We start from the raw sequence: 25,825 nt of genomic DNA, 5'->3' as shown, positions 1-25,825 counted from the left end.
AAAATGTTTAGCATAAATAAACAGGAATTGATAGTTTGTAAATAGTTCGATTGACATGAAAAGGTGATGCTAGCACAAGAATATAATACCATATCTAGGGGACAATACATACATACCGATCCATCACAGGGAGTGATGGTAAGCATCCTGATAGCGGTTCCGCTAGGGTAAGCCCATAATAAAGAGATGCCATAGTAAGCCTAGGGTGGCCCAAAGCTAGAACTAGAATCCAAGTCGCTAACTCAGGAGGCCCGAATCCTAAAGCAGCACCAGAAAATTTCGGAGTCTTGAGGAATCACTCGGATTTTACATGGATTTAGCGAAAAATGTGTTTTCATGCACTCTGTATTTAAAGGTTTTGTTAAAACATGTGGATTCACAATTGGTTTATGAAGGTAGAAATGAAGTGTATAGAGATTACTGTGAGCATGCATTTACTAATAATGTGTGTGCCTATGGACCAAAATGTGATTTGAGATTCTGGTGGCGTGGTAGGTTTCCTTTTTGTAACCGTTGATCTACATCCCATTAATCACTTTTACTGCTACATGTCTGTCGTTATGTTTGGATTCCCTCCCTCTTCGGCTCTTCGCTATGACATTGAGAGTATGCCTATAAATCAGACACCTATATGAAGAGAAAGACTTGTTATCGAGTTGATACTTTTGGCTTGCCAAGAGGTCGACAACAGAAGCAACAACATACGCAAGGTATCAGCCATGGAACATCCATTGGCTGGCCCCGTAACCTGTCAAAGCCATGAAAAAACCGCAAATCAATGTGTCGAATGTGAAACTCTTTTAGACATATCACTACATTGAATGTCAGGTGCTGCGCTTTAGGCAAGCGTGAGCGTGTTCCGTGGCAGGAGAATGGTCACCCTAGGATAAATCTAGATCAAGTTAGAGCGGTGAACAAGTAACAATTCAAGTGGGATGGACATGGGATGGCCATTCTCCTCCTGATCTTGCCCGTTGGGATTAAACATGACAAACAAGAAATCGAGTAGTGGGATTCACGGGACCCATGGGCTGCAAACCCGGTTTCCTGCAGCAGAGGAGCTAGAGAGTGGCGAGGATGGCCGGTAGAGTTTGCAATGCTGCTCCTGTTTAGTCAATCGGGATATTAGCGGGACGAACAAGCCAGAATTCTTATCACACCAACGCAGCGTGGGTTGCCACAAAGAAGTTAAGCGGGCTCTGTGTGCCCACCCACCCAAATCATTACGAACAAGCTGTCTCCAACGATTACAAAATAAAATCTAAACGATATTAGCAAATCTTTGAGGTTTTCAAACTCTTTCTTTTTCGAAACATAATGCACTTGTTATGCGATCATGATGTTGATGACAATAGACATGACGATATGGTTGGAGGAGAGGGAGAGGAAGTCGTCGTAGTTCACAGAGAAGGAGCACGGTAACACGACGGGGTCCATATACGTAAACTAAGAAAAACAATGTATAAAAGCAGAGGAAAAAGGGCGCACCGTACCAAACCGCAACCACCCACCAACACCATCCCGTCGGGCGTCGGCGGCCAACCTCCGTCCCCTTTCCCCCATCATTTCCTTCCCGACCGCGACCAGCCACCATAGCCGCGCTTGCTTCAGATCTCCTCCTCCATCCCCCCATCAATTCCTTCCCACTCCCGCCATTGCTCGCTCGTATATAAGCCCCCCATCCCCATCACCTACCTCCCCACCCGCCCGCCCGCCACCACGTCCGCGCCATGGCCTGCTGACCTGGGACGGACGGAGCCTGCTCCTGCTCTGGATCTGACCCGTCCGCGCCACTGCTGCTGCTGCTGCTGCTGCTGCCGGGATCGGGATCTCGGGGGCGCCGGATGGAGGTCTTCGGCCCCGTCACGCCCGGCCAGGTGATCCCCCGCGCCGATACGGCCGCACCTCGATTCCCTCCTCTTGCTCATGCTCTGCTCGTCAAGTTCCCCGCGCGCGCGCGCGCCCGCCCGCCCGCCCGCCGGCGCTCAAGTCGCCTAGGCGGTTTAGCTCGTCCCCTTGCTCCATGTTGCTGCTCCGGCGTCCCCGGGAGCAAATTCTGGCCCCAGCGAAACGCGTAGCACAAGCTTGCGTCTACTACTGGCTCACAGCTGGTACGGCAGAGTGCCGTGTGCTGGCTGCTGCCTGCTGGGCGTACTCGGTCAAGAGTTTAATGCAATGTTTAAGGTAGTAGCTCCAGGTTTTCCAGGCACAATTCAATTAATTCCGTGCCGACGAAGCTGTCTTTGTTCCTGCCAACCACATGAGCCCTCACCGAACGAGTTTGGTGGGGCTTCTTTTGGGGTCATTAATTCTCAGGTAATTTACTTCACATGGCACGGGAGATTGAAGCGCAAGTGTTCGTTTGGGGCAGTGGATGATCTGAGTGGGATCTAGGTGATTGTTTCATAGAATTTGATACAGTGTCTGCGATCTCTGCTTATCATTCTGACTAGTGTTTCTGCTTGACCATGCATGATACGAGACGATCTGTGGTAGTAAACGGACTAAAACTGAATTTTCTCATGTTTGCTGGTGAAAACCGTCAGAGAAAACATGCCACCATACCGAAACCAATGTGCTTAGGTACCGTATATCAACCGATCTCTCTGAAGAAAATGAAAAATTCTGGAGAGTTTGACCGTGAGTGCGAAGTACATACGCAATGCCAAACTAGCGCAGAGTTGGCCTTTTCAAACTTTTGTCATGCTTTGGTTTGTTTTAACTGAAGCTCATTTTTGGATGTTGGCATGGACTTACATACGTACCACGTTGTTTCCCATTCTTGCAGGTGTCGTTTCTGCTCGGCCTTTTCCCGGTCCTCATTGCATGGGTCTATTCCGAGATCCTGGAATACCGGAGATCTTCATCGCATGGGAAAGTGTAAGATTTTTTCCTTGTTGCAAAATCTCTAGTTTCAGTCCGAGTAGCCATGAAGGTGGAGATATTCACCGCTAGCTGCATACTGCTGCTTCAAATAATTCAACCATGTTACGGAGTTTCCATGCTTTATCTGGCAGATTGCACCAGTTACTCTGTTACGAAGCTGAACAACCACTTTTCTAACTTTGTCCTATTCTAACTTCCTTTTGTCATCTGCAGTCACTCAGATGTTACTTTGGAGAACGAAACTTCCAAGGAAGATGAGAAGGCCATATTAATTGAAGGAGGCCAGTTGAAATCACCATCGGCAAAGTTCCGGAACGTGTCTGCAAAAGCAAATTTAATACGGTATGTTCTGAATAAACAACACAATACATATTTTAGGATTATAGATCCATACACATCCTGATCATGATTGCTTATGTCATGAGGTGGTTTGGTGTGCAGGTTTATAACAATGGATGAGTCTTTTCTGCTTGAAAACCGTGCAGTACTGAGAGCCATGTAAGACCCTACAGACTTAATTTCTCCCACTCTAGTTTTTCATGCTAAGAGGTTATCTGTTGACACGTGTTCACTCACTAACCATTTTGCAGGGCTGAAGTTGGCATTGTTCTAGTTTATTATTACATTTGTGACCGCACAAACATATTTGCAGAAAGCAAGAAGGTAACCATGTTGCTGTTTTTTTCTTGCTGTAGTCATTTAGAATGTTGTATCATATGGTAAATGAAGCTGTAGCAGGTATCGATTGTTTTAATTAAAATAGTAATACCAACATTTTTCGTAGCTCTGGAGACCATCCTTGTTACTTCTGGTTTCATAATCTACTATGACTTGTTTCCTCGTTGTTCTCTCAGCAATTAATACCTGCAAGCTATAATGATTTGTTTTCCTTAGCTTGAATTTAGACGTAGAGAGCCAGCGCAAATCAGGTGGCATATTCGTAGGCATGTCTAACAAGCTTAAGGTTTTCACCATCTGAGAACTGTAGCTAATAGATGATGGCTTATACTTGCAACTTTTGTAAGCTCGGTAATCTACCAGTTAAATGTTTGTGCGGATGTAATAAGCAACTATTTATGTATAAACCTGAATTACAGCAAGCAGAACTGTATATGCTCGTCATGTCTCTGGTTCTCCTTTTCTTGTATGGTAATCTTTGCCTTATTTTTGACAGAACTACAACCGCGACCTGTTTCTGTTTCTATACATTCTTCTCATCATAGCGTCGGCACTTACTTCACTTAAGAAGCACCAGGAGAAATCAGCATTTTCTGGAAAGTCCATACTCTATCTTAATCGCCACCAAACTGAGGAATGGAAAGGGTGGATGCAGGTTAGTGATTTGTTTCACCGCTGTAGTTCTTCTGGTAGATGTGATTTTGATGATATCTATAATTGGAGATTTTGAGAAACTGTGGGTGCTGAGATTCTTAATGCACTTGTTTCCTTTGGCCATTGATCCTTTCAGCTTGCCACATGATACACAAAAGCATGGCCATGTTCATTTAGTGAAATTTCTGCCATGCATTTTTTACATAGTGTGCATTCATTTTAGTGCCTCTTCCACTTCCTAGTCTATTTCTCTTAGATTGCAAAAGTAGATGAAAGAGCAAGCTAACGGGTTTTACTATGTATTAAACTCAAATGAAGTGTTTGTTCATCATCCATGAGTTACAATCTGCTACTCCGTATCCCAACTGCTTTCGCAATAGCTTTTGTTTCTCATGTATGTTACAGCAAATTTATACGACCAGGATATACAATTGTTGCAGTACCTTCTTGGTTGTTGTTGTCGTATGCAGGTTTTATATTTGTTATATTCTGGCTGTCAGTATGTTGTAAACCTCTAATTATTGAATCTGCCTTTCCAGGTCTTATTTCTGATGTACCACTATTTTGGTGCGTCAGAAATATACAATGCAATTCGTGTTTTCATTGCTTGCTATGTTTGGATGACCGGATTTGGGAATTTCTCGTACTATTATATCAAGAAAGATTTTAGCATTGCAAGATTTGCTCAGGTGCCCAGTCTACCTCAACCTTCATCTCCCCTTCATATGCTAAATTTAATTACTTGATATTTTTACCATCTTTAAAACACCAATGACCAATGAGTAAACTTTTATTGCAGATGATGTGGAGGCTAAATTTCTTTGTGACCTTCTGTTGCATTGTCCTTGACAATGATTTTATGCTGTACTATATCTGCCCAATGCACACCCTATTTACGCTTATGGTGTACGGATCACTTGGTCTGTTTAACAAGTATAATGAGATACCATCAATTATGGCTATTAAGATCGCTTGCTGCTTCTTGAGTGTCATTTTGATTTGGGAAGTCCCTGGGGTCTTCGAAATTTTGTGGGCCCCCTTTACGTTTCTGCTTGGTGAGTTATCCATATAATTTTGTGTGAAATTCTTCTTCTCAGTCATGGATCTGGATTGTTTATATTTGTCTTTTCTGTCCAATGTAGGCTATAAAGATCCGGAGCCTTCTAAGTCACACTTACCCTTATTGCACGAGTGGCATTTCCGATCTGGGCTTGATCGGTACATATGGATTATTGGAATGATTTACGCCTACTTCCACCCTAATGTAAGTTTTCAGATATGGATATGTACTTTACTCCTTTCATTATACATTCATGAGTGGGAGATATTTTAAGTTTTTTTCATACACTTCCCCTCTGGTGTCTAGGGTCTCCTGATACAAAGAGTGATGATGGCATACAGACATAGATGTTATTATCTTATGTATTTGTTCCTTTTGTTTATCGCATATTGATCTAGCATATAACCTTTAATACTAAACAGGTGGAAAGATGGATGGAGAAGCTGGAGGAAGCCGAGACTAAGGTTAGGTTGTCGATCAAGGGTACCATTGTGACTGTTTCAGTACTGGTAAGTTGCATTACTATCTCATACATATGTCCTGAATCACTATTTATGTCAGCTAGCTTGGTTTTACCAAGAAGTCAACAGCGCTGTGTTAACTTCATATGATGTACTAACTTGGACTTCTGTTCTTGTAGGCTGGCTATTTGTGGTATGAATATATCTACAAGCTAGACAAAATCACGTACAACAAGTACCATCCCTACACGTCATGGATTCCTATCACGTACGTATAAAAAAGGAAAAATGATGATATCATAACCATTAATATGATATGTTACAGAAATATGCTTCATCCAGCTGACACGGTACTTTATTTCTTACAGCGTGTATATTTGCCTACGCAATTGCACCCAACAGCTGAGGGGCGCCTCTTTGGCTCTTTTCGCGTAAGCATCTGAATTTGTAGCACCTCAAATCAACTGTTCGGGCATTTGACTTCCTATTCCTTTGTGTTCTCCATTACTAAGACTCTTATCTGTTTTCTTTTTTTGATAGTTGGCTTGGCAAGGTTACACTGGAGACTTATATATCTCAGATCCACATTTGGCTCAGGTATGTAATCGAGTCGTTTCAGCAGATGTCAACTCTTTTTCAACTACTCAATATATTCAGTTCAGTAGTGCATTGATGAGTATATTATAACATGCTAAAAATATAAGATCAAAACTGAAGAGCGACAATAAAAGGGTCATTCTATTGTGTCTGTGAGACCTTGACCTTCTATATCTAGGAACTGTATATCCATTGCTATACTGGAGTACGTCCAGTTGTTCGGCAAGGAAACCATTAGTTTATATTCTGTTGGTCTGAATGGGATAGTTCCACTAAATACTGAGAGCTTGGTTTATTACTTTGCCAAGTATTACTCTTCAACTGTTAGCAGCAACTATGTAATCGACGCCACACATTAGAACCCAGATGCTTGTACCTTCGAAGAGATTTGAATTCTTTTTTTGTTGGTTTGGGTTGCTTATCAAGCATATCGCTCGATAAAGAGATTAGAATTCGGGACTGAAGATTCCATGATTAGGCATGTATAAGAAAATGCAGATACATTTCTTTTGACCGGGAAGTGCATGTAGGATCTGTTATCATTTTCTCTAAATGGTTCGTCAGATCCTTTTTCAGTGCTGGTTCTTTTTTTTACAGGTCTAGCGTACCAAATGGGCAGCCAAAATGGCTTCTGTCTTTCATACCAGACTACCCCATGCTTAACTTCATGCTTACCACAACGATATATCTTTTCGTAAGTTTACCGATCTCAGGTTTATTCCACAAAACTGAATCATCAAATATGCTAATTACATGCTTCACATTTCAGCTATCATACCGAATATTCGAGCTCACAAACGTACTTAGAGCAGCATTCATCCCCAGCAGAGACAATACTCGGCTGTACCAAAATTTTGTTGCGGGGATTGCCATCTCCGTATGTCTGTACCTCTGCTCGCTTGTTCTTCTGAAAATTCCTGGTGTATAGGTAAACCGCTGGAATCCTAGTGGCAGTTTTTGCAAATCACAGCAATCTTTGTTGACCATTTCTAACTTATTTTCCCTTGTACTTGCAGGTGAATAGTTTCCATTTCTGTGGATGTAGAATGATACCGGGTTAGTTCCATTTGCATCTAGGGACTGGAGGTAAGATGCACTCCCTGAAGAAGCTGTGTTTGCTCATACACTGAATTGAACTCCCGGAGGGTATAGATTTAGAGGTGCAATTTTTGACATTTTTTCATTCTGAAAACCTGTACACAATTAGCCAACTCGTGCAATTCTCTGGGAGTTGTAACAGCTGTCTGTCAGCCATGTAAGAACTGTGAATTCTCTTGGGTGTCCCCATGTTCTGTTGTACCATGTCCTAGATATTCTATACAAGGAAATTGTCTTTCCTCTTGTAAAAGATGATAGTAATGCAACATGTGCAGTTTTTGAACTCCGAAACACATATTGTTGGGTGCTACGAATTGTTTCTCGCTAAACTACACTGTGCTCCTGGTCCTGGATATGAGACACATGGGACGAGACTGTCGAGTATTGTTCAGTGAGTAGAGGCTGGGTGCCAAAACTACGCAGTTGGACATACATGCTCTGCTCTCGCATGCTTAAATAGAAAGGATGCGTGGCCGTGATCGATGTCTGGTTGATAGTTGATGTTTTGGTGGTCGATGCATTGTTGCTGCTAAGTTGGAATACCGTAGCGAGATTTTATATTTCTTAGTTTTCTTTCTCTTTGTTTGATTGTGTGTATCCGTACTATCATTAGGGTATTGCGTTGTTGCATAGGTTGCTTGTAATTAGTATCTCTCAGTATTAATATATTTCTTTCATAAAAAAAGTTGATTAGCGCTCCCTAAAAGGTGATTAGCACTCCCTCCGTTCCTAGATATAAGGTATATAAGTTTTTGAGAAAAAAAATCCAAAGTATAACGTATATTGCATGGGACAACCTGTGTGGACATTTTTTTAGGGAGGTGATTGTGTTTTCTAATCTTTCGCATACTCTTCTATTTTCTCATGTCAATTATCCAGTGGTAATTCCACCAAAACGTTTTATAATTTTTCCTCTGCGTGTGTTTCTTAAATTAATTTGTTATGTGCCTCCAAAAAGTCTGTTAGGACGCTAAGGGCATCTCCAACCGGGCGACCCATCCCGCGCCCGCGCGTCCGGATGGGTCCAGCCGGACAAAAACCCGGCCCAGCGCGCGGACCCATCCCTAAAACGGATGCCCGCGGCGTCCGGATCGACGCAAACCCGGCCCAAATCTTGGCCGGGTTTGCGTGGCCGCGGACGCGAAAGGCTGGTCGCTCGCGTCCGCCCCTTGTCCGCCCCTGGCCCGCGTGTCATAGGCATAAATAATATTTGTCATTAAAAAGAACTCATTACATTTTTTTAGGTACTACTTCTATCCTAAATACGTACGGGGCCGGCGGCCTCGCCGGCGACTCCCTCGCCGGCTCGCCGTCGGGGCCGTGGATTTCACTCGACGCGGGCGGCCTGTACGCGTGAGGATTCCACTCCGACTTACTACGGCCGGGTGGCGCGTCGGCGAGCGCGGGCGTCGGCGTCGGCGCGGGCGGCGGCGCGGGCACTGGGCAGCTTGGAAGGAGGCCGTCATCCTCCTCCTTTCCGTCCGCGCACCTCGGGCGCGCTCGCGCTCCGCCTCTGCGGCGGAATCATCCGCTTCCCGCATAGCTCCACCTCCTGCAGAGCGGCGCGTTCCACGCCGACGCGCGCCTCAACGCGGACGAGGGCGGGGGCACGGGCCTCGTGGATCTCCTGCCGCCGGCGCATGCGCTCTTGCCGGCCGCGCTCCGCCGACTCGGCATCCTCCCGGCGCGCCGCTCGGGGACGGCGGCATCTGGATGAGGTGACGGGCTGCTCGCATAGCGAGCGGCTCGTTCTTCGGCCGAGGAGGTCGCCTAAGCGGCGGCGGCCGGCCCGCCGGATGCCCTCGTGCTCCTTCGTCACGCGCGTGAGGTCGAGGAGTCGCTCTCGATGGCGGCGTTGATGTTCGCCGCCGCGAGGTCCTCCTCGTTGACGGGCTCCTCCGCGGCGGCCGCCCTCCTCCGCGGCCTCGTACCGCCCGTCCGCGGTCTCGTGCCGACCCTCCGCGGCCGCCTCCACCATCTCCGCGTCACCGGCCTTCTTTGCCGCCGCCTCGGCAGCCGACGCGAGCGCCTCGTCGTCGGCGACCCACCGGGAGTCCGCGCGCTCCTCCTCCACCGTCCGCGGGAACCTGGCCCGGCGGCGAGGGAGAGCTTGGCCCATGTATCCTGCAGGTGCGCGGCATGGCGACGGAGAAGGTGGAGTGGCCGCCGGAGAAGGTGGAGTGGGAGAGGAAGGTCTCGCGGTACGTGTGAGACCGCCGCCGTCTTTATAGCCGGCGGTCCGGCGGGAAACTAGGGCGCGAGCGCGCGCCAATGTCGTTTTCGCGCGCGGGAACCTTGCCGCGCGGGATCTTTCCCGCGCGTTCCACCGCCCACCATGGCTGTCCCGTCGAGGCCTGCCATGGCGCAGCGCCGCGCAAGGAAGACGAACCACGTGGCGTCTCTTTAGGTCGCCGCGTTGGGCGCAGCGCGCGACCCAAACGGACACGCGGACGCGGGGCGCTGTCCGCGTGTCCTGGCGGCGACCCAAACGGCCCAAAACGGACGGCCCAGCGCGTCCGTTTGGGTCGCCCGGTTGGAGATGCCCTAAGGACTGAACGAGGTGGTCAGGGGTCGCTGGCCAGTTAACGAGTGGCTGGATTTGTAGAGGATGCAATGGCCGGTACTTTCTGTGGTGCCGCTGCCGGCGATTCCACTTAACGACTTGTCATCGCTAGGACAATGCAAACTAGAGGCCCATGATCTAGGGTGACCAACATCTTTGGCACCAAACGGGGAACCTGACACGGACTCGTTCTGAATCTCTGACATTGATCGGCTGATGGATGCACACCAAGAGAAATCTTTCACATCAATAATTTAGGCCGCTTCAGTCTTCACTAGGACGTTACAATTTGCCTTTAAATAGCGCGCGAAGCTCGCATTATTGCCACAGGCCAGTACAATAATCCCAAAGCTCTCCTGATTGCTTACAATCTCGTACAGTGCAAAGCTTCCGTAGCTGGCTCTCTAGCTCCTCCTGACCTGCCACCGGTCGATCGGCCAGCTGCAATGGAAGCCCCGCTCCTCCTCCCGCTCTCCACCGCCGCGTCGTGCTCCTCCTCCTCCGGCATCACCGTCGACGATGACACGACGACCACCGTCCTCTCCCCGACCCCAACCCGCTCCTCCCCTTCCGGCCGGAGCATCCTCGCCCGCTACCTCGCCGTCCTCCTCGTCGCCTCCGTGTCGCTCTTCGCGCACCGCGAGGCATCCAAGGGCTTCCGCATCGACGTCGTCGGCGCCGGGACCCAGGGAAGCGGCGTCGCGGCCCGCCGCTTCGACCTCCTCTTCGTCTCCAACGGCCGCGCCGAGCGCGTGCTCCACCGCGCCAGCCGCGCCGTCGAGGAAACGCTCTTCCCGGACCCGTCGTTCCCGCGCCGCCGCGTCACGCGCGTCACCGTGCGGATGATGGACGGCGGCAACCTCACCGCCGCCGACGCGACCGTCGACGCCAACGCCGGCGGGGAGTACGTCATTTCGCTGAGCCCGCGTCTCCTGTCCGGCGCCTCCGGGACTGGCAAGCCCGTGGACGCCGTGGCCGCCGCGGTGCGCCGGGCCGTGGCGCGCATGTGGCTGTGGGACGCCCGCGGGGCCGCGCCGGCCCGCGTCACGGAGTCCATGGTGGAGTACCTCGCCAGTGCCAGCGCCGCCGACGTCGAGGCGCTGTCGTCTTCCAAGGAGGCGGATGGCACGTCCAACACCCAGTGCATCTCGCCGCGGTTCCTGAAGCACCTGGAGCGGCGACGCGCCGGGTTCGTGGCGCGCCTGAACAGGGCAATGAGGGACCGGTGGAGCGACGCCGCGGTGGACGCCGCCCTCGGGGCGCCGGCCCGGCCGGTATGCGCCGCCTACCTCGCCGCCAGCGTGCAACCACCGGTGGTTGGCTCCACGTCGGCCGCTGATGGATCCACGGTGGCAGCGGTTTGAGCCAGCCAAATACAGCGAATGCACACCCCTTCTTGTAATTGGTCCATCATCATGTGTGGTGAATTAAGTAATGCGAGTTAGCGGTCGCTCTAGTAATTTAAGTACGCCACTGCCCAGTATGTATGTATGCGTTAGCTAGGTAGTTAAACAGTTTGTTGTTTGTACTACATGTAAAGAATATATATAGTGTAGTCTCAAATGATCCTGGAAAGCTCGAGAGAAAACAAGAAGACCTCATGTAGTCATGTGACCGTTTCTGTAGATCACTTTCATCCTGTTCGCGGATGGTTTATGTGCCTCCTTTCCTTCGTGATCCAGTTCCAAACATTATACTCTTATGACCGAGAATATATCTAGTGATACCACTAAATGATACCATGGTACCAGTTTTCAAAATCAAAATTCCAGTTTCTAAAAAATCCAAATATAATTGTGAGTGTTCATAATACGTGTGTTTATAACTCCTAGAATCTTCATAACCAAATTCGAAAAACAAACAGAGAAACAAAAATGACAAATTCAACATGAATAGTGTAAAAAAAAAGACAAAACTACAAATGCAGTATTCACAAATGGTATCATGGTATCATATAGAGTTTGGTATCCCCAGATATTTTCCCTGACCCAGACCTATCACAACAACAATACTGAGTGTGGAAAAAAAATCTACCGCCGCTTCTTATTGACTCGAGAACCAACCTCACGTTGGATGATTGCAGAGACAGTGTTACACGTAGCTTGGAGGAGATCAAACCTCAGGTTTTATACTTTAGTATCTCATAAAAAAATACAATTTATGTTTAGTGCGACATTTCCATCGATAGTGTGGCGTATGTGGTGCCTTCATCAATCTTAAGGTCTTCCAATTCAGTCTATCGAACATGCTCATAAAAAAAGTGTGACTCCACGATGAACGTTGCCAGACGCAGTGGCCATGTGGGGTGGAGAATTCAACAAAGATAAAGCTTACGGAACTAAGTACAGGTTGACATACATACATGTCCATGCATCTAGCATGGCACTGAATTTTATTCATCAAAATTAAGTAATGAGTATGGCATAGGGGGCCTCTAATCGTGGTGGGACGTGGTCGCTATCAACACTTATTTTATGTCATTATTGGCCGTTAACGAGTTTTTGTTTGGAGTACATTGAAGTGTATGGTGATTATACACGGAAATAACTTGGGATGATTTTGAGAAAAGAGGTAAGTCAAATATTTGTCTTCCATATTATACATGATGCGTGTTAAACCATGAAAGTATGGAGCAAAAGATCGGTCATTATCGTGGTATTAACGAAGCAAATGCTACAAGGGTAGCTTACAGATCATCGTTGACGATGACGATATTGAAGCAGCTAGAAGAGATTGGTACACGACACGTTATACCTAGGTTGGCCCCTCTCGGTGGAGTTAAAGACCTACTTCTGCTTGATTATATTGATGTCTATTTGATTTACAGTGTTGCCGACAGTGTAGATGGAAGATATGAATGCTATGGCGGCTATGACGATGAATGAGAGATCATCCGCTCTACGTGATCCCATATTCTCATGGTCTTTGATCCCACATATTCTCCTGGTCTTCGTTCCCACATAGGAAGCGTATTCACTAGAATGCACATTTTACATCAACCGATTTAGTCGCACCGGCCAACTCTATTAAGATATGAATGTTCACCCATTAAACTAAAATATGGACAAATTTCATTGGTAGAACTTAACAGCTAGGCACGCATATCTTTCAAACACTTCATCAGTTAAGTTCATTCAAATTCCGTTCTTAAAAAGAATTATCCACTGGTACCACATTGATCAACATATGGTTCGTAAATTTGGAACATAATGAGTATGTACCTATTTAACAGCTAATATAAATATTGTGTCCTGTTCGCACAAACCAAAGCCTTGTCGAGACCTTTATTTTAGCAATATTATACTCCCTCTGTAACATCATAATTGATCTTCTAGTTTTGTTTGAAGTCAAACTTCTCTAAGTGAGGCCGAAGTTATGGGAAAATGTGTCAACATCTATCATATCAAATCTATATAGCACAACAATTTTTTGTACGTTGGTTGTAATAAAACGAATTTGTCTTTTTACATGTTGATATATTTTTTACAAACTTGGTCAAATTATAGTATTTTCATTTAGTATAAACCTAGAACTTCAGTTATCCTGGAACGATGAAGTATTTTTATATACATATATCTTTTTGTAAATAAGAAATAAACATATTAACTTGTAAATTCACCTTTTGAAGTTGCTTGATTATTATAGGGATATCATTGTGTACTAGAGTATCACGAAACTTATGTAAATTTACTTCTTATTATTCGTTATGCTATGAGCTAAATGGTCTTAATAATATTTCTAGAACAAGAAAATACCAATGACTTGCCACTAATCGTAGGCCGCAAAAGATAGTAGAAGAGGTGACTCGTAGAACAAGTACTAACCATAACTTGTACTAAGGAATACTCTAGCAAGTTTTGTAGATATGTAAGGATACTACATGAAACGATACATGTAAATACTTTGAAATATATTTTTGGACATAAATAAATTTGCAGGAAATGTGATAATATGGGGGATGCTTAGATTTATTGTGAAAACCATTGTTGCGAATAAACTTCTTACACATCACAAGCAAACTAAAATAATTTTTGTGCAATTTGTTTCATAAGGATAGATGTGCTACATTATCACATATGTACATATTAATATAAATGATTATGCTTATATATTATAGTCATCCTAATTTGTATGAAAATGGTATTGAATACTATATTCTAAAATATGGATCAATACCTTAATTATAAGATCAGTTACGATGAAAATACAAAATTTTAGTATAAATTTAAGAAATTTAACCTACGACTAAACCAAACAAAATAAAAACTTCCCCTTACATTTGCACAATCCGCTCTCCATATTCATGAAGAACCCTAAGAGAATAGAGAATATTGATCTGAACTAATAGGATAGCTATAATATGTAATAGTCTCGGTTCCAATCGTATCCAAGTGATTTGGCTTTCTCAAAAGTTCTGATACGCATCAAACACTAGGGATAAAATGGTTCCAATTTTTCGACCTCCTTGGTTCGTCATGAAAGCAAAAGCTGAAGTTGGAAATTTTCCATAAACTGGCAGCCTATGCTTCTCGCATCAAAAATAAATCCCGTAATTATTGTGCCATGCCTCAAACTCTTGAATTTTTTCATATGCATCATCATCGTAGAATTGCGGAATAGTTGTTGTATTGATGATAATTGTTGATTACATTGTGTGTCTCTTGGGCTATTTATAGTACATAAAGACTAAGGAATCTAGTAGAGATAGATCAAGATTATAATCTTAAACTACCTAATATGGCCTAGATGTGATATACTCTAACAATCGTCAGATTCTTGGTATTGCCGAGTAGGATCAAACTCCGTGTGAAGGACAATAATACTAAAATACTTTCTGCCTAGCTCAGCTCAAATGCTGCATGCTTATTTAAGTGGTTATTGAAAACCCCACCTAAGGTTCTTAGCATAAATCGACATGACGGATCTGATTAATTTTCCACTGGCATAGAGACCACATAGTTTGCCACGGAGACAACGAATTTGATCGCCAAACCTGCTACTCCTAATGTTTCCTAGAGAAAGATAAGATGGTGGAGTATGTCCTGGGCGTGCAAATGCTTGCGCGTCATTTCCACAATCATCCATCATCGATCAAAGTTAAGTAAGTATAGTGATGTGTGTGACGTAACCCTATGCTAATCGTTGGTGTGAAGCGAGCAAGCGGTCACTCTCCACGTCGTCGTACATGTCATTAGTTACGGGCCAGTGATTAAAACGCTTGTGGTCGTTGATCCCACGACTGAGATTTTTTGCTGCGTACGTGTAAGAATGTGGTGATCCGTAGTGATTCTGGTGACACCATTCGGGTGGTCTGTAATATGCGGCCAAACAAACAAGAGACCCCACGCTCGCGGCCGGTGATCCGTTCTAGTATCATCGATGGATCGCTCAGTCAGCCGGTGACCCGTTCTATCATCCATCTATGTACACCTACACTGTTTTTCTGATACAGTGACACAGTACACAGCTTAATTATTATGTGTCTTGTGAAGTTGGAGGAGACGAGGAGAGTAGCTGGAGGGACAGTGCTAACACGGTGACTGGCGAGTTTGAACGTGCAGAAGAAATCATCACATGGTGTCCTACTCGCCGAGCTAAATGGTAGATCAGTCTCCACCAGATCGGCTGCGATCATGTCCAGCGGCGCGACGTGAAATCTCCTCAAAACCATTGCATATGGCCGTGGGGGCGCTTGCTACGCGCGCCACGAGAACTGGTGGCTCGGGGTCGGGGCGTCCCGGGCTTGGTTGGCGGTAGCACCGGACAAACCAGTGCGTGCGTGGGTGTCCATCTGTCGACGGGCCCTCTTCCAGTCCGTCTCCATGATCGCCGGTTGATGAGGGGAAGCGCGCGTACGTAGCCGAACTGACTGCGGATCCAGTTGCAGACTTGTACTCTGTCGTCTTCGTAAGGCTTGTCTTCAGCTACCTACCAATCCAACTACGGCGCCCAGCTGTGGCCGCGTCTGGCTGTGGCACGGACGCGGCGCCGTGCCGATGCAGGTGCATCTCGCGAATTCGCCGCACAGCTGAGCAGGGCAACGATGGACCGGTCTGCGGCTCCGGCGCCCTTCGCCGCCTACCTCGCGAGCGCTCAACGAATCAACGATCGCTTGTTGGCTCCCACGATGGATCCATGGTGGCAGCTGTTTGAGCCAGTCAGAACCACCGAATGCACACCGCTCCTCCCTCAAGGATAGGCGCCGTGGACTGTTTTGGTGTCCGCGGCCTCCTGTGCAGGACTGCGCGCGTTAAGAACAAGTCAATCTCCTTGGCGGCCCTCCGCAATCTCCACTGCCAGACGCAAGAGCGGCGAACGGTCTTTTTTGCTACGAGCCATATCGGAGTTTATGTATCTATCTATCATAGAGCTTGTATCTGTAGGGGCTTGAGTTTTTGTTGAAACCATGCATTATGTTTCACTCTTTCATGATCCCCCAAGCTGCATTGAGTGGCGTCCTCATACACTTTTGAACATTTTGTGACTGAATATTGGAGCATCGTGGGATGATCTGATCTTAGATTCTAAAGGAGGTTGTGGTTTCAGCCTTTCAGGGCCACCTTCACCCGAATGCTTGTCAATGTCCACAATGACATTAAATAAGGAGGTGTCTAGTAGATTCAAGGGTCTGTCGGCTATAACTAAATCATATGCTTGTATTTGAAATCTATGAAGATATTTAAGATATATGCAAATAATTTAGTTCACTTCTATAAATGAATCTCTAGAAAGCTCAATATGGGAAGCAATCGAAATATACTTATAAAGGCATCCTTTATTGTAATACTATTGCAAAAAGGGGATATATATAGGAAAATGTAGGGTCACAATTTTGTGCCCACTTGATTCCTACAAAATTGTTAAGCATGTTCGATTGGGCAACATGAAAAAAGCAGTCTTTCCAAGAGGTTAAAATGGATATAGGATTTACTTTGAACTAAACAAATATGTGGGATTGAAACCTACTTATCAGACAACCAACATAGAAAACCATAAGGATTTCAATCCTCCAAATTTCTATCGATCTCTTTTGAATCAATGAAGATGAATTCTTATGATAACAACGTTTCTCAATTTTATGACTTAGAATAATATTTTGGAAACAATGATTTTAATGAAAATGATAATAATGCCTTGTTGAAATATAATACTAGGATATGATATCTAAGCGGTGAGTGATCAGCGTAATTAGCGAGATACATCAAGAGGACGTCAACTTCGTGATTGTTTTTGTAGCCCAACGATGAGTGAGTAACACTTGTTCTAATGTTTATAGCCAAACAAATCAGATTAGATGTACATTACGATAGGATATTATCAAAATATTCATTTGATAAGTAATATTTATTTATATTAACCAAATCACATCAAAAGATATAAGTATATAATATACCAACATCTAGCAAACACAACTTAACCTTCATAAAATTTCAAATTTAAAATCTTGAAGAACCCAATTAGTTATTTTTAAGCGATAATATTACTTAGCGTGACATCGTGCAGAGTGTTGATACCCTTATCAGTAGCTAATTCGAACACATACTCAATCAATTTTTCATTAAGCATAGTCATTAAATTACTATTATAAATAATTGACCCATGGAATCTGATCTTTCAGTTGGCATGATTCATCATGCAACCTTTGACCATGCCGATCTGCAAGAATGTTATTTTTCATAATTGTTGTCTAAAATGTGGTGTATCCGCGCAACATTTTTCAGTCATATCTGCTAGCTAGTAGTACTACCATTCATCTATTCACACTAATCTAATCATGTAAAATCAAAACTACAACATTTTACTACATAAATGGAACACATGGAATAGCCACTTCTATAATATTGGCGTGAGGCGAGTCAGCGGTCGTTCTGCTGTAATGTTGTCAAGCCTTTCTGGCGTTGTGGCATCACTAGTTAAAAACTTCTTTGTATATCCAAGTGATAACGTCCGGATAGCAGATTATTTGTACTAGTTTGAATGGAAGAACACATGGTGGTCACAAATGATTCTAGAAAGCTCGGGAGAAAACAAGAAAACCACCCTAATCGTGGTGCGAAGAGAGCAAGCGGTCACTCTCCACGCCTTTATTTGGACATGTCGTTGTACATGGGTTAGTGATTAAAAGGTTTGTAGTGGTCGATTCCATGACAAGATTTGTCTGGTGTACGTGGAAGAATGTGACGGCCTGTGACGATTCTGGTCTGGTGACACCATCGTGTGGTCTGTAATATGCGACCAAACAAACAAGAGACCCCACCCCGCCCGGCGACCCGTTCTATCATCGATCGCTCACTCGCTTGGCTACCATCCACGTACGCCGACTCTCTGTTTCTGATACAGGAACACACTGCTTGGTTGAGATGAGGACAGTAGTCGGAGGGACAGTGTTAACACGGCCGGTGACTGCCAATGTTGAGCGTCCCACTCGACGAGCTGCGATCTGGGCGTGGTGGCGCTTGCTACGCGCGCCACCAGAACTGGTGCTTTGGGCCGTCCCGAGTTCGGTTGGCGGCAGCACCCAACAACCGTGAGGGTCCATGCCAGGTCCGTACCTGATAAACTGGAGGCCCAGTGCCAAATATGAAATTAGGCCACGTAGTTCCTTCCTAAAAAGACCCTCTGGAACATTATATATGGTCAGCTATGCATAAATTATAAGCATGTAGTTGAAATCTCTGGTGAGATATTGTTGGCGTCCGAAACCCACCGGCAAGCTACGGCTGGCAACACGAAGAGCCGGGAACAACCTAGGGCTGCGGCTGGCCCTGGTCCCTCCGAGCGACGGCCCGCAAAGCTCCTGGTACGCACGTCCCGATGCTGGTGCAAGGGCGTGCCACCTGATCTATACCTGATCAGGAAGGTGATGAATTTGCTTCGCTTAGTTTCCTGCATGGCATACACGTAAACATTAAATACGAGCCTCGATCGGCTCTCAGGTTTTCTTGTGAATCGGCTCAAGGAGCCGATCCACCCATGGTTCGTATGAGGTCTACGATCACATGGTGGTCCTGCTTGATCGATATATAGCTAAAACGACCTACGACGATCTAGGGTTTTCACCACATAATCGGAACATCCTACTCGTGATTGAGCCTGGCAGCCATGCACGGTGATAATAAACCGACCCTAGGCAAGGCCTAAAAATCAACATTAAGTTGATCCCCGGATCATCTTGTCTAGGGTTAGCAAACTACATCCTACGTGCCACTGGATCATTCAACCCGTTTGTAAGGCCTAACTATGCAGATATTAAACTAACCCTTGAAGAACAAGGGGCGATCGTAACGGATCGGATCTACTAAACAATGATCAAGCAAGGTGCCGCCCTTACACCTAAGAAAGGTGTAAGGACGGCTAGACGTCTAAGGGTTGCATGAACGAAAGCATGTGATACGATGAAAACAATGCTAACCCTAACACGTCTACGATAACTACGTTGCTCGCCATCAAAAAGGCTTCAGTACGAGCAACGCATGAACGACGAATAAACGTATACTGCCTAGATCGCAAGGTGCGATCTAGGCAGCATGATGCTTACCCGGAAGAAACCCTCGAAACAAGGGGTCGGCGATGCGCCAAGATTGGTTTGTGATGAACGTGATTGTTGTTCTTCTCAATAACCCTAGATACATATTTATAGTCCGTAGACTTTCTAACGTGGGAATAATCCCAACCGTGCTCGAGCCAAATTCTAACTAACCGACACGTATCCTACTATATTTACAGATACACGGGCAAACTAGCCCAAACTTTCTTGCACAAGGCCGGTTCACGTATTTCTTCCATGTATATTCTTCAAGCCCAATCTTGATCGCGGCCCACCTCTGATCCGGTCAAATTCTGGTGATAACACATGCCCCCTTGGTTTTGGAATTGATAATTCCAAAATCACTCTGCTTTTCTTCGTCGGGTCATGTCGTGGCAGAGCAAAACCGTCGCAGCATCCTTCATCATGATGACTCGCCTTCTCAACTTCTCCGCGTGATTTGACCGTTGTTTTTTTTTTCTTTGGGCACTACCTCCTCGGAAACTGCTGTGGCATTGAATCTCCACTATATCCCCTTTATTTCACCGCGTCAAACAGTTCGCCTCTTCATCCCCTTGCTCTGTTCTAGCCATCGGCACCCAAAAAACCCCAATCCAGAGCAATGTCTTCTTCCTCTTCCTCCTCCGCCTCGTCGGATCTCTCTTCCCAGACCTTCTCCTCTTCGTCCTCCTCCAGCTCATCGGTATTCTCCGATTCTTCCTCATCTCGTGAGCCGACGCCGGAGTGGGGCTCGCTGGCGGCGCACGACATCCTCGCCGCATCGGAGTGGGACAAGGAGGACCACGAGCCCTACGTCTGGTCTGAGGACGACAAGTCCTTGACCAGCGGCGACAACGACCTTCAGTTCCTCGCCAATGGGGAGCTGGAAGCGACGAGCGAGGACGACTCGTTCTCCTGGGACGGCTACTCTTCCCCCGAAGAGGAGGAAGAAGAAGACGACGACGACTCCCTCGAGGACTATCCGCCGGCGAAGCGCTTCCGCGCCGGATCGGATGATGACGACGACGACGACGACGAGGAGGAGGAGGCTCCCATAGAGGGCTATGGGAGCAGCGACGAGGAGCTCGCTGGCAGCAGCGCCGACGAGAGCTCCGACGACGAGGGCAGCGACGGCCCGTAGAGTAGGGTCTACTAGTATAGGTCTAGTAGTAGCAGATTGGCCAATAGGCCCTTCTTTTGTTCTTCCTCCCTTGAGTAATCGGCTCTTTCTTTGTAAGAAATCCTTTATTAATGAAGAAAATATTTCCCCATTAACTTTGCTTTCTCGTTAATTTTGCCGATTGTCAAACGGAGTTGCTGCACAAAGAACCGATGGCGGGGCATCGGCTTATGCCATAAACATGCTTTAAGGCCATAAAAGTTGCCTATTCACACGGTCAACAAATCCAATTCGTGTCCACGCCATCTCCTGGTCTCAAACGCGCAGATTCAGCAAATCCAACGGGAGAATCACCTCAGATGCCATGAACTCTGGCATGAAATTGATCCGTTAACCTGCTCAATTTTCCTTTTGAGCTCGTTCTGTCTAGAGTCGATGGCTACACATCGGCTTTTTCGTCATTCTAAAGTCGATGTCCATGCATCGGCTGTACTGATATCCATATTTCTGTTATCACCAGAATTTGACTGGATCAGAGGTGGGCCGCGATCAAGATTGGGCTTGAAAAATATACATGGAAGAAATACGTGAACCGGCCTTGTACAAGAAAGTTTGGGCTAGTTTGCCCGTGTATCCGTAAATATAGTAAGATACGTGTCGGTTAGTTAGAATTTGGCTCGTGCACGGTTGGGATTATTCCCACGTTAGAAAGTCTACGAACTATAAATATGTATCTAGGGTTATTGAGAAGAACAACAATCACGTTCATCACAAACCAATCTTGGCGCATCGCCGACCCCTTGTTTCGAGGGTTTCTTCCGGGTAAGCATCATGCTGCCTAGATCGCATCTTGCGATCTAGGCAGTATACGTTTATTCGTCGTTCATGCGTTGCTCGTACTGAAGCCTTTTTGATGGCGAGCAACGTAGTTATCGTAGACGTGTTAGGGTTAGCATTGTTTTCATCGTATCACATGCTTTCGTTCATGCAACCCTTAGACATCTAGCCGTCCTTACACCTTTCTTAGGTGTAAGGGCGGCACCTTGCTTGATCATTGTTTAGTAGATCCGATCCGTTACGATCGCCCCTTGTTCTTCAAGGATTAGTTTAATATCTGCATAGTTAGGCCTTACAAACGGGTTGAATGATCCAGTGGCACGTAGGGTGTAGTTTGCTAACCCTAGACAAGATGATCCGGGGATCAACTTAATGTTGATTTTTAGGCCTTGCCTAGGGTCAGTTTATTATCACCGTGCGTGGCTGCCAGGCTCAATCACGAGTAGGATGTTCCGATTATGTGGTGAAAACCCTAGATCGTCGTAGGTCGTTTTAGCTATATATCGATCAAGCAGGACCACCATGTGATCGTAGACCTCATACGAACCATGGGTGGATCGGCTCCTTGAGCCGATTCACAGGAAAACCTGAGAGCCGATCGAGGCTCGTATTTAATGTTTACGTGTATGCCATGCAGGAAACTAAGCGAAGCAAATTCATCACCTTCCTGATCAGGTATAGATCAGGTGGCACGCCCTTGCACCAGCATCGGGACGTGCGTACCAGGAGCTTTGCGGGCCGTCGCTCGGAGGGACCAGGGCCAGCCGCAGCCTTAGGTTGTTCCCGGCTCTTCGTGTTGCCAGCCGTAGCTCGCCGGTGGGTTTCGGACGCCAACACATTCTGGCACGCCCGGTGGGACAGTCTTCGACATCAACTGCGTCGCCATCTACATCTGAGATGGCGGAAGGTACTCCAGTCACGTACGAGGATCTGCCCGAGGAGCTCAAGAAGAAGTATGACGATGTCAAAGCTATCCTCGAAGCCAACCTCATCGGCTCTTTCCACAGGACCCGCTCACACGGCATCAGGTGGAGAGGGTTCACACCTGAAGGCGCGCTCGATGGAGTAGACCTGTCCACCTCTTCAGAAGAACGCACCAGGTCCTTGCGTCAGGAGATCAATTTCATGGTAGCTCATTCGCTACACCGCCACTCCGAGAGCTTGGTGAACACTTTGGAGCGTGTCGCCCTTCGGGTGCTCCATGAAATCTTGAAGCATCAGTACTCTCCGTCAGGACCTGCTCTAGGGACTCACCAAGGAGAGCTACCACTCCAGAGCCGACCACCGCTGCCGTTCGCACGGGCAGCACCAGAGGTGCCGAGTACACCGGCATTCGTTGTCTACAAGATCGGTGGCGATCCTAGCGATTACCAGTTCTTGTACGAGGCGCCTAAGGAGATCCCTCACGGATACACGTGCACATACGTGCCAGACAGCCAGCAATCGGGCACTCACGAACCAGGCTGCAACAGCGGGGACTTCCGGAACAGCAGGAGGAGCCTCTGGATCAGATCTTGAGAAGCAGACGTGGCTAGCTAAGTATGCCACTCCGGCGAACCTCCAGAGCTCAACTCCTGTAGCTAGCTCAGATCTTGAGAAGCAAGCGTGGCTAGCTAAGTATGCCACGCCAGGGAATCTTCAGAGCTCCACTCCTGCAGCTGGCACTGCGGATCAGATCAGCACGATCTTGAGAGACCAGTTCGGCATGGTGCCGAAAAGGAGAGCAATCGGCTATTCCAAGCCGTACCCCAACGACTACGATTTGATCCCACTACCACCCAAATATCGGCTCCCTGAATTCTCCAAGTTTAGTGGGTCAGATGGCTCCAGCTCTATCGAGCATGTAAGCCGATATTTGGCTCAGCTGGGCACGATCTCAGCTGCAGATGCACTACGTGTGAGGTTCTTCGCACAGTCCCTCACAGGATCGGCTTTTGGGTGGTACACATCACTACCACCAGACTCGATCCGGACTTGGAAGCAGTTGGAGGAACAATTCCACATGCAGTATCACTCAGAAGGTTCCGAGGCTGGCATTGCCGATTTAGCACAGGTACGTCAGAAGCGCGGAGAAACAATGTCAGAATACGTCCAGCGCTTCAGGGCCGTTAGGAACCGATGCTATTCGGCTCGTTTGACTGAAAAAGAAGCAGTCGAGTTGGCGGTGGTGGGTCTTGCATCGCCGATCAAGGATATGGCTTCCCAAGCAGACTACCCTTCACTGGCGCATATGGTTCAGAAACTGTCATTATATGAACAGCGCCACCCAGAGCTGTACCAGGACAAATTCAAGCGTGCAGTAGTCCTGGTTGAGACAGAGGAAGATGAAGGGTCTGCGGGAGATCAAGAGGTAGCAGTGGCTGAATGGACTCGGGGGGCAAGCCCCGTGTCCTGCAAGTGGGTTAAGCCACAAGGTCCGCCCAGAGGGTTTGATTTTGACGTAACTAAAGCTGAGCAAATTTTCGACCTCTTACTTAAGGAGAAGCAGCTAAAGTTACCCGAAGGCCTCAAAATCCCCACGGTACAGGAGCTGAACGGAAAGCCATACTGCAAATGGCATAACACGTTCACCCATAACACCAACGACTGCAGGGTGTGGCGTCAGCAGATCCAAATGGCGATAGAGCAAGGACGTCTAATTTTCAACCAGTACGCCATGAAAGTCGACACACACCCCTTCCCCGCCGTTAACATGGTGGAGTACGCTTACCCCGAGGGGTGCCAGCCAGGTTTCTTGTTGAGCATTAACATGGTCGAGCCTGGGCACCACTCTGGTAAGGGCAAGGGCGAGGGCAGCCGCTCTCGTAGCAAGGACAAGGAGGAAGCCGTTCCACGCGATCGGCTCCGGCACGATGGCAAACGTTACATCACTGAGGGAGAAGTGAAGAATGTGCGATATCAACGACCTCTCTCTGATCATCTCCTCAACAAATATGTAAGTCAGTACGACCAACACCGGCGGTACAACAGCGACGATGAAAGGGATCGTCTAGCTAGCAGGAGACACCGTCGGCATGATCGCGATGAGGAGAGATACGAGCACCATGCCAAGGAAAGGTCAAGAGAACAAGACGACGTGGACAAGCACTGGGACTGTCCTTTCTTCAAACACTGTCGGGGGGAAGACCCCGGGTAGGGCAATGGACGCGGAGCAGCCGGCTGGCCACTGGCCGGCTCGCGGCAAAGGCCGGCTGAGGAGCAGCCGGCTGGCGCCGTGGCCGGCTGGTCCGGAAGCCGGCTGGCTCTAGGTCCTAGTCGGCCTGGCTACGGCCACCAATGCTGTAGCTGGGCCGGCTTCTACAAGCCATATCCGATCGGGGTCTCAGACTCGGACCGACTCGAGGCTGGCGAGTCTTGCACTGGAAGGAACCGGGTTGGTGATCCGGGTTCCCAAAGTCCACGCTGACTTCATCTTCCGTAAAGCGCGGGGCACTGTGGAGCAATAGTGCCACGCGCCGGACAGGCCATCATGGTCTACGTCGAGCCGTACTGGCTACAGTGGCTGACGGTGACAGGGACACCTCCTCTCCATACCGCTGACCTTGGCAGCCGGATGGGACAGGCCACGACGCCTCAACGGCTCCTGATGTCACCGCCTCGGGAAGGAGCGGAAGCCGAAGCCGGCCAGTAGACTATAGGGTCTTATATGTAAAGTGCCGGTGCCTATATAAGCCGCACTACCCCCTCTCGTGCAGGGGATCGATCGATCATTCTCACTTGATTCCACCCTTAGCGCTGCCCTGAGAGAGAGACCATCGTCTTCCTTAGCCTCCCAGGAGCAGCCGGTCACAGCTCTAGGAGCACCATTGTATTGTGTGATCATCATATACACTCATAGCAGGACTAGAGGTGTTACCTCCATCGGAGGGCCTTGAACCTGGGTACGTCGCCGTGTCGCTCGTCCCCATACCCGCATCCGGATACCGCCGTGAGATCTCTCAGGAACCACTTCGATTAGCCACCCTATGGCATATGCCGTGACGATACCACGACATTTGGCGCCCACCGTGGGGCCTTCAGCATCCTCGGCCGGTGTCTTCATCCGGACGGGCCTCACCATCACCACCGGCGAGCGAGTCGCTTCAGGCTTGATCTGGAGATTCGGCTCCCTCGACTGCGTCAGCGACAACGCTGGCTGCTTCGCCGACCGGCCCTTCCCAGCCGGCGGCAGCGTCATCTCCTTCGGCGGCCACGACGTCTACGTCGCCACCGTCGCACCGCCGCGCTACCCGCGGCAGGTGCTGCGCTGCGCAAGCCCTCCTCCGCGAGCCGGCAGCAGCGCTCCCGCCAGCCCCGCCGTCGTGCAAGTCATGATGGCTGGCGAGGAGCTCCCCACCAAGAACCC

The 25,825-nt window shown here is 47.7% G+C and overlaps 2 protein-coding genes across 2 annotated transcripts; both read left to right on the top strand.

The window, feature by feature from the left end:
* Positions 1-1,506: 1,506 nt before the first annotated feature.
* On the top strand, positions 1,507-7,725 carry LOC127327779 (protein REDUCED WALL ACETYLATION 3). Its single transcript, XM_051354567.2, has 16 exons — positions 1,507-1,877; positions 2,789-2,880; positions 3,100-3,228; positions 3,328-3,384; positions 3,477-3,549; positions 4,061-4,219; positions 4,758-4,907; positions 5,018-5,273; positions 5,361-5,482; positions 5,701-5,787; positions 5,919-6,007; positions 6,108-6,170; positions 6,280-6,336; positions 6,934-7,030; positions 7,106-7,264; positions 7,353-7,725. Exons 1-15 carry the CDS (start codon positions 1,845-1,847, stop codon positions 7,262-7,264), a joined length of 1,623 nt encoding a protein of 540 aa, XP_051210527.1. The 5' UTR covers positions 1,507-1,844; the 3' UTR covers positions 7,353-7,725.
* Positions 7,726-10,310: 2,585 nt separating this feature from the next.
* Positions 10,311-11,739, top strand: LOC127327778 (uncharacterized). The gene has a single exon (XM_051354566.2). The coding sequence runs from the start codon at positions 10,444-10,446 to the stop codon at positions 11,359-11,361; it is 918 nt and encodes a 305-aa protein (XP_051210526.1). The 5' UTR covers positions 10,311-10,443; the 3' UTR covers positions 11,362-11,739.
* The last annotated feature ends 14,086 nt before the right edge of the window (positions 11,740-25,825 follow it).

Source organism: Lolium perenne, chromosome 1 (genome assembly GCF_019359855.2).
Source record: "Lolium perenne isolate Kyuss_39 chromosome 1, Kyuss_2.0, whole genome shotgun sequence".
NCBI lineage: Eukaryota > Viridiplantae > Streptophyta > Magnoliopsida > Poales > Poaceae > Lolium > Lolium perenne.
This window is presented reverse-complemented; position numbering and strand designations above follow the sequence as displayed.

What these genes read in the sequence shown, in the direction of transcription:
- LOC127327779 (XM_051354567.2), top strand. Translation starts at nt 1,845, where the DNA reads ATGGAGGTCTTCGGCCCCGTCACGCCCGGCCAG. An exon ending in GCCCCGTCACGCCCGGCCAG is followed by an intron (nt 1,878 to 2,788) that starts GTGATCCCCCGC and finishes CCATTCTTGCAG; the next exon opens with GTGTCGTTTCTGCTCGGCCT. An exon ending in AATGGAAAGGGTGGATGCAG is followed by an intron (nt 4,220 to 4,757) that starts GTTAGTGATTTG and finishes CTGCCTTTCCAG; the next exon opens with GTCTTATTTCTGATGTACCA.
- LOC127327778 (XM_051354566.2), top strand. Translation starts at nt 10,444, where the DNA reads ATGGAAGCCCCGCTCCTCCTCCCGCTCTCCACCGCCGCGTCGTGCTCC.